This window comes from Harpia harpyja, chromosome 13 (genome assembly GCF_026419915.1).
Source record: "Harpia harpyja isolate bHarHar1 chromosome 13, bHarHar1 primary haplotype, whole genome shotgun sequence".
NCBI classification, from domain to species: domain Eukaryota; kingdom Metazoa; phylum Chordata; class Aves; order Accipitriformes; family Accipitridae; genus Harpia; species Harpia harpyja.
In genome coordinates this window covers 26,464,460-26,472,684 of record NC_068952.1, presented here as the reverse complement: position 1 = coordinate 26,472,684, position 8,225 = coordinate 26,464,460, and the positions used below count along the sequence as shown (strand labels likewise).

At 43.4% G+C, this 8,225-nt stretch overlaps 1 protein-coding gene across 1 annotated transcript; it reads left to right on the top strand.

Moving 5' to 3' along the window:
- Positions 1 to 503: 503 nt before the first annotated feature.
- Positions 504 to 4,828, top strand: NANP (N-acetylneuraminic acid phosphatase). Its single transcript, XM_052805409.1, has 2 exons — positions 504 to 703; positions 929 to 4,828. The coding sequence occupies exons 1-2, from the start codon at positions 614 to 616 to the stop codon at positions 1,622 to 1,624; spliced, it is 786 nt and encodes a 261-aa protein (XP_052661369.1). The 5' UTR covers positions 504 to 613; the 3' UTR covers positions 1,625 to 4,828.
- Positions 4,829 to 8,225: the final 3,397 nt, after the last annotated feature.

Here is an 8,225-nt window from a genome sequence, read left to right as displayed (position 1 = left end):
CCCACCCACCCTCACTCACTTCCGGGTGCCCGTACCGCCGCTTTCCACACGACCCGCTCCCGCCCCCCCCCCGCCTCAGACAGGTGCCGCCGCCTCCTCCACGCCTCAGCAGCGGCCGCCGCCACGGCTCCCCTTCCCCTCGCGTACCGCACCCCGCCCCACGGCCCGCACGGCAAGAGACGCGCAGGGCACTGCGGCTGCCGGGCAACGGGAGCTCCCCCCGCGGCCCTCCTGCAGCACAAGCCCCCCGGGGACCCGGGCGGGGTCTCCTCACAGCCGCACTCCAGGGCCCCGCGGGATTCCCACCCCCCCCTCTTCCGGCGGGCGCGCTGGGCTCCACCCGCAGCCCAGCACGCACCACGCGCCAGGGGTGGGGGGCCGCGTTTGAGGGCGGAGGGACGCGGCGGCCGCTCCTCCCCCCCTCCACCGAGCGACCGCTCCGCGCCGCGGGCCGCCTCCCGGGCGAGGCCCTCCCCGGCGGCGGCGACGGGCGGGGCAGGGGCGGGGCCCCGCCGTGCCCCGGCAGGGGCGGCTCTGGCGGCGGATAGGGCGCTCCCCTCCGCCCTCGCGGCTCGGCCGTTAGAGCGGGGCGGCTCTCGCGAGAGGCGGCGCCATGGGGGCGCACGGTGTCAAGGCGGTGTTCTTCGACTTGGACAACACGCTGGTCGACACGGCGGCGGCCGGGCGGCGCGCCATCGAGGAGGTACTGCCCTTGTCCCCTCCCGGCCCGGCGGCCGAGGCGGCCGCGCGTCTCCCGCTCCCCTCTCCGCCGGCTGCGGTGCCGCCTGACCGGCACCGACGCGCAGCCGGAGGCCCCTCGGGGGCCGTCAGCGGGAGGGAGGGAGGGAGGGAGGGAGGGAGGGAGGGGGGCGCGGCGCCAGGCTCCGTGCCTGTAGCGCCCTGATGAGGGGCCTCTTGTCTGTTGAAGGTGATCAGTGCCCTGCAGTCAAAGCACCGCTACGGCGAGGGGGAAGCCCGCGTGATCTGCGATAAGGTCCAGGCCAAGCTTCTCAAGGAGTGTCACGATCCCGCCAAGATGTGCATCACCGACCTGCGGATTTCGCACTGGGAGGAGGCGATCCAGGAGACGATCGGGGGGGAGGTGAACCGAAGCCTGGCCGCCGAGTGCTATTTCCTGTGGAAAACGACCCGCCTCCAGCACCTCACCCTGGCCGAGGACACGCGGGGCATGCTCACCGAGCTGCGGAAAAGGGTCCGCTTGCTGCTCTTGACGAACGGGGACAAACAGACGCAGAGGGAGAAGATCGAAGCATGCGCCTGTCAGCCCTACTTCGATGCCATCGTTGTGGGAGGAGAGCAGAAAGAGGAGAAACCGGCGCCATCCATATTTCATTACTGTTGCGATCTCCTGGGGGTGCAGCCTGCAGAGTGCGTTATGGTTGGTGACTCTCTAGATACAGATATTCAAGGAGGCCTGAATGCTGGCTTGAAAGCAACTGTCTGGTTAAACAAAGCAATGACTACCCCTGTAGATACCTCCCCAGTACCTCATTATATTATTTCTTCTGTTCTGGATCTTCCAGCAGTTTTACAGAAGGTGGAGCACAAAATTAATGCTAACTTAGGAACTGACCATATGGCTAGTAGTAATGAAGCACATTGATGGTTCCAGCGTACTACAATCAGAGACATGCTGAGCTGTTAGGTGACTCACGCTCTTTTAAAAAATTTGATCCTAGGATTTTGAACTCGTGTACGGTATGCTTTCTTAAACAGCAGATGGGTGAATAAGAGCAGTTGTCAGTGAAAACAGGATAGAAACAAAGAATTAGATTAATTTGAAAGATGCAAGTGCGGTTAATTTAAAACAACTGCCTCTGTCCGGAAATTATTTTGACAGACTGTGGCTAACGTCTATCTGTCTCTGACCTAAGTTGCCAGTTTCTTGTTTTTATAGTGGAAAAGAAAATTTGAATGTTTTGATCTTTCACATGCTTTGCTGACTTGTAAGTTTAGCAGAAGCTTCAGTTCAAACCTTGTTTGCAGTGTGTAAGAGGAGGTGAGAAAGAGAGTTTGGTACAATCTGGTAAATCTTCGCAATTGATCTGCAGTTTATCTCAGGAACTGGAGTGAATTTTGCTATTTCTAAAACCAGAAGTTACTGACAGAAACCATTAGCAAATGCTCTACCTTTGATCTTTTTTCAAGTTTTCAAGTTTTAGAATTTTTTTTCAGACTTTGCAGTGACTTTTCTTTTATGGAATCTGTACCTCTTGCCAAAAGTACTTAAATGTACATGAAAAATTTTCATTTGTGTAGGGGACCATTTATCAGAGGGACTTGATGGATGAGTTTTTACTTTTTATTATCTTGGTGCTTATGGAGATATGCAGTATACTTGTAATTCAGATTATGATTTTTGTTGGAATGTAATTGATAAAACAGGGATATTTTCAATGGTCTTACTGTACTGTCAGACTCTTTAAAAGCTAATATTATTGTTCTGTCTGATTTTATTATGGAATTTTGATCAGACTTTTTGGAGAAACTGTTCTTGGTCTTGCTCAGGTGTATGACTACTCAGATTCAACTGCAGGATTAGTGCTTTTTTTGACTGTTTTAATGACACTGCTATACAATCCCTCCTTACTCCAGTTTCTACATGTATTTCATGTCATTTAACTCTGGAGAAAATATGAGCTAGTTGTTTGTAAATGGCTTTCACGACTCTCTTCCAGGAAATTGGAAAATTATGTCATGTGTATTACAGTACTGTGTACAACTTTATAGTGTATATGTGCTATATTTCCACTAGATACGGGAGATGACTCTCTAAAACACCAAGATTTCTCTTTCCCAGATCATTATCTTAATTAATTTTTCTGTACTTCATATTCTTACTATATAATGGGGAAGTATTCACATATTAAATGGAAATGTAATCACTTGTTGGAAAACCTGTGTTTTTCAAAACCTATTTGCTATATATACATTGGGCTGAATATCTGACCGTGTATGAGCAATCAAATTTTGTATTTTAGAATAAATCCATGACAAATCTTTTGAGAATGGGGATATTGAGGTGCTGGCAGAGGAGTGTCTGGCATGTGGGCAGCAATAAAAGATCAGCAAAAAGTACAGAAACCTACCAGGAAATGGGTGTGTAGAAGGAATCCTGTATACAAGAAAGGTTCCTTTGTTTAACTTGACATGAATTTAAGTTGATGTAGTTAAGTCTTGCATAGGATGACAGATTCAGTTTAGAGGCGGCTGTTACTGATGTGAGTTAAATTATTTGGCAAAGAGTTGAGGTTGCATCAAAATGTTGCTCCTATATTATGCGGAGTGGGGGGTGGGGGAAATACTCATTGAAGTTTGAACCCCTTTCTTCCAATTGTCCCTTAAAAAAGGTAAAGCAGTCCAGGTTCTTCGTGTTATCTAGCCAAGACCTTTGTGGCATCAGGATCAATGAAGAGAACAGAGGCAGGCCCCTCCTGTACCTTTGAGGAAATGGGCATATGCTAGAAATTATCCAGTTAATTACAGTGGTATAATAAGTTGCCACATGTAACATGAGCCAGTGGGACTGACTTGACACACCTTTGTTACTGAAATAAGAGGCCTAAGTTAAGGTTTTATTTTGCATTTGGAAGAGCAAGAAAATGGTCAATATTTTAGCTGGTGAGCAAAGCGTTGCTAATAACATTCCTTAAAACCAGGGATTGAGAGAAAAATAATAAAGATCATTGAGCCCCTGAGGAATATTGTGTAAAAATAGAAATGTATCCAAAAGGTTAGATGGGTCCCTGAAAAGATAATATATTTGAAGTAATCAGTTTTAACCATACTGTCTGATGAAAAAGGAACAACTTTGCTCACAACAGCATCCCAAAGGAGCCGCAGTATAACTCTGCATTGTTTGCACAGCATCAGGGTAATAGAACTTGGGTCAGAATGAGGATTCTGATACAACTGAGATTTAAAATAACAAATAGTAATAATTCACAATTCTGTCTGTGGCCTTGAAGTATCTATATATGCCAGGTTACTATTTTTTAATGTAAGTTGAGGCTCATATTCTCTTGCTACTGCATCATGCTGAAGTGGGATGCTGAGCCTGCTTATTGTATAAAGGGTCTCTTGTTTTAGAAGAGACTGCTCTTTGTTTTGCACGTGACCAGCAGTTTTCTTAAATATATGAATCTATGAAAAACCACTGTAACTGAACACTCAGGTGATAGTGTGGTCTGTAGAGGCCACATCCAAGTATATTTTTTCTATTGCTGAGTACTGTACCAGACTGGATGTGATGACCAGTGTCCAGATAGGGCAATAGTGTTATGATGTTTCTGTAAAATAAGAAGAAGCAATAGAAGGGATTTCTCTACCTAGGGGTCGTCTTAGAAGCAGTTACCCAATAAGCTCAATTAGGTACCTGGAGTATCTCTAAATACTCAAGATGTTTTTCTTGGATGGAGCTCTTACAGAAAGCCTAAGGAAAAATAATTATATTTAGCAAAATGGAAACAAATGTAGTGATGGGGTAATTTTCACATCAGAAGCAGGAATAGATCAATAAAACAGTCTATATTCAGTTCCAGTTAAGTTCTGATTTATGGTCTATTAGCTAAGTTGTCTAGTTTAAATTCTATTGCTGAAACACACTAAATAAAAAGAGGAAAAAGAAATTCCATCTCTATTTTTAAAAAACTTTTTTTTTCAGATAAATATTACCTCCTGAGGTTGTAACTTTGACTTTAGTGAAATGAACTGAAACAGTAGTTTAATACCAACTGTATTTTAATTCTTGATTTAAAATAACCAATGTACTAGTCTAATAAAAGTATTTTGTTTATAAAACATTTAACACTCTGTATTACTGTGGATAACTACATTTGTGACCAGGTTTACAACATAGGGCAAGAGTTCTGTTTGTTTTTTAAAATAGCACAGATTTAGGCTTCAGAATCCGTGACCTCGCATTTAGATGTGGTGACTAGGTGTAGTTTCCATCATTTCAAACAGAGGCTGGAACATAATCATGTATTTATGAAGCATCTTGGCCTGACTCTGTGTATTGAATTCCTGACTGTAGTTCGTTGCTAGCTGAACCTGACTTGCCAACCTGAATGCCAGCTCAGATATGCCTACGTGTCCTCATGTCATGGAACTGGCCACTGCAGCAGCGTAAGAACAGACTGCAAAGCAGGTAAGATAAATAAATACAGTAATCTCAAGTCGGGGAGACCGGTTTCAGCAGGTTATGGGTGCACAAAGCCATGTCTGAGCTATTGCTACACTCACCTGTGTGTGACTTTAGGAGAGGGGAGAGTAGGAGATTGCTCATCTCATGGTGCTCTCGGCTGCAGAAAAGGAAGCTGTCTGTCCCCCGATAGTTTTCCGTTGGGTAATGGAGCAAATTGTCCATCTTCTGGACCTGTGGACATAGATGGAGAGAGGCGAAAAGGTATTTAAAGGTACTCTACTTGAGGATAGGGTGTTAAACTGAGTAAAGGGGGAGTCAGCCTCCACTGCGGGCACTTGGCTGAGCCAGCTAGCTGTGTGAAGTATCACAGCACAGCATCTCTGTTCTTGTTGAGGAGGAAGCTTTGTATGTGTAAGGCATTAAGCTGGACAGTGACAGCCTCAGAAATGAGCACATTTTCTTAACACGCTTGGAAAGCTTCAGCACAAAGTTAGAGTTCTTAGAAGCTGACCTGAATGTTCTATAGAGGAGATAAGTACTTTTCATTAGAACACTAAGTTAATGCAAAGAGGTAAGATGTTTGGATGGGGTAACAGTTAAAGATTTTCATATTTCCTGGAATACGGACAACGGACAACTTCCTGTACCCCAGCTAACCTGAACCAGTTCTATTTGTCTTTTCCCCTGAAGCTTCTGTTACTTGACAACACCAGTAATAGGGCTTTGAACTAAATTGAAGTTGTCTAATCCATCACAGCAATTTCTGCTTTTCACATATGTAGTGATTCTTTTTTTCAACTTCAGCTCCAAAATGTGGGGATTTTTACTCCCAGGTTATCTTGAGGCCTTTAAATGAAATTTAAAATCCTACCTTAATTCTATACTAACAAAAGTCATCGTCTGGAAATCATTTGAACATGTTGAGAAGTACAACAAATAGAAATGCAATGTATCTCTGCTGTATGTAGTGGTATACTGTTCTTTTGTGCACAGCTTTTACTATCAGCCTTGCAGTGGGATTGTCTCCATTATAACTCGCTTTCTAGATCACGCTGTGCACATACAAGAGACATAACAATGCAGAGATGATGTCAGCTGTGTCTAAAGCAAAAACTGCAACTTTCTGCCTATGTTGCAAGGGACCTAGACACAGGGAATCACATTGTCTGCTCCATATAGCATATTTTCACCTTTTATTCCATCTACTAAAAACAAGGTTGCATGAGAGCCTTCTGAACAGCCCTCAAATGCCAGGAAAAAAAAGCCTTTTAAAAAATATAAAATTAAATTATGGTGTTAATATATGAAATTTCAGTCTTTTAGAAGTGCAAGCCATGTTTCTCAAGTCAACACCTAGCCGAAAACCAGATGATAACTTCGCATAGGGTCTAATTTAATATAGGAAAATGTTGACATTTACATCAGCGGAACTTCACATGTTTAAGTAAGATTTGTATGCTCATTTCTGTAAGATCACCTGCAAATGACTTCTGCCTTCCACTTCTCCTCCCTCAGCTGATTGATCTCCAGCATCTATTTAATCGGTTGCATTTCCCTATCTTTCTGAATCACAATGGTGTCTAGCGTTTGGGATGAAGTTTGCAGAGGAGGGCAATAAAAAGTAATGGAAGAGAGCCAGCTTTTGTAGGAAGATCGTGTTAAGTACATACATTTAGTACCAGCTCCTTGGCAGCTATGTGCTATAAGCATGTGTTCGGGCTGTGTTTGTTTTAAATGGTCTTTCCTCCAAAGAAACTTCCATTCATATCACACAGAATAGGCAAATTTGTCAATTTGTAAAAAAAAAAGTAAAAAGGGGGTGGGGGGGAAGCCTCCAAACAAAATCCGCTGTTAGTCACCTATAGATATTAAAGTTTATAAGGCAAGTTTAAAATACCAAATCTGAGATATTTTTCTCCAAGTTTCAAAATAAATGATGATTAGTTGACTTAAGAAGTGAATGTGGTGAGGAAAACAAGATGCTACTCATCATTTCAACAGTTTCCCAGTGTCTGTTCAGTCCGTTCATCACTGGCTGCCATCATTTTTCTGTCAACTATATTCAAGAACAACAACTTTGTCACACTGAGAAAATCCAACTTCTTTACAATTTGGAAATAACATTACAAGGCAACATGGAAGAAACTATGTATGTACCTTCGACTACCTTTTATGATACATTTTATTTAAAGTGTTTGATGTATTAATGCACATTTTTGTTGAGTTCTTTTTTGTATTTTGCCCTGGAAATATTTGTTTTGCTACACCACCAATGTTGCAAAAATGCAATAAAATACAGGGCCGGTAAGGTACAGAGATGTATCTGAGTATATATGACTGTGGTCATCTAAGAGCTATGCTTTAGATCAAGGATTTAGGAAATTTTTTTTGTACTTCTCAGTGAATCTAGGAAGTCACTTAGAATAGTTATGGCTTGGTTTGCCCAGAAACTAAGATGGAAAGCATGAAGATGAAGTGGAAAGCATTTCAAATTATCTTGCTTTCCAGTCAAAAATCCAGCCTGGTGAGCATCAGATGAGCACGTTTTTATTTACTTGTGCTGTTGCCAAGTCTGCTCAATGGTACTGCATTCAGGCAGATGTGGGAAGACCATTTTCCCAAGGCAGTGACCAGTGTAACAGAAAGGTCCAACTGGAAGTTGACCTTTTGCGTCAAAATACATCAACTACTCAAATACATGTTTTACTAGTTCTTCTGTTATGCAAGTATTAAGCATCGCAGTAAATTCTTATCTTTTATTCTTTTCATGAATTAGGCCAACAAGTATCCTCAGTTATGTGGTGGTGTTTTCATCAGCGCACTAATGTGTTGTTGGTCTGTCTTTGATAAAGTCAGGTTTAACCGTTTTCCTTTGTGCTACTGGTTGGGTGGTCTTTGCTGTTAACGATGTGGCCTGTTAAATCTCACTGGGGTTAGGATTTATCAGGAAGTCTGCAGTGGATGGACTGACAGCCTTTGTTTTCCAAACTGTTGATGCCTTCCATTGTGTTTGTTTCAGACATTTAAATGAGAAGGGTCCTGAATATTCTAAGTCCTT

Excerpts from the sequence above, each read along its gene's own strand:
- NANP (XM_052805409.1), top strand. The coding sequence starts at position 614 with ATGGGGGCGCACGGTGTCAAGGCGGTGTTCTTCGACTTGGACAACACG. Across the intron at positions 704-928 it reads GGCGGCGCGCCATCGAGGAG|GTGATCAGTGCCCTGCAGTC; the intron begins GTACTGCCCTTG and ends TGTCTGTTGAAG.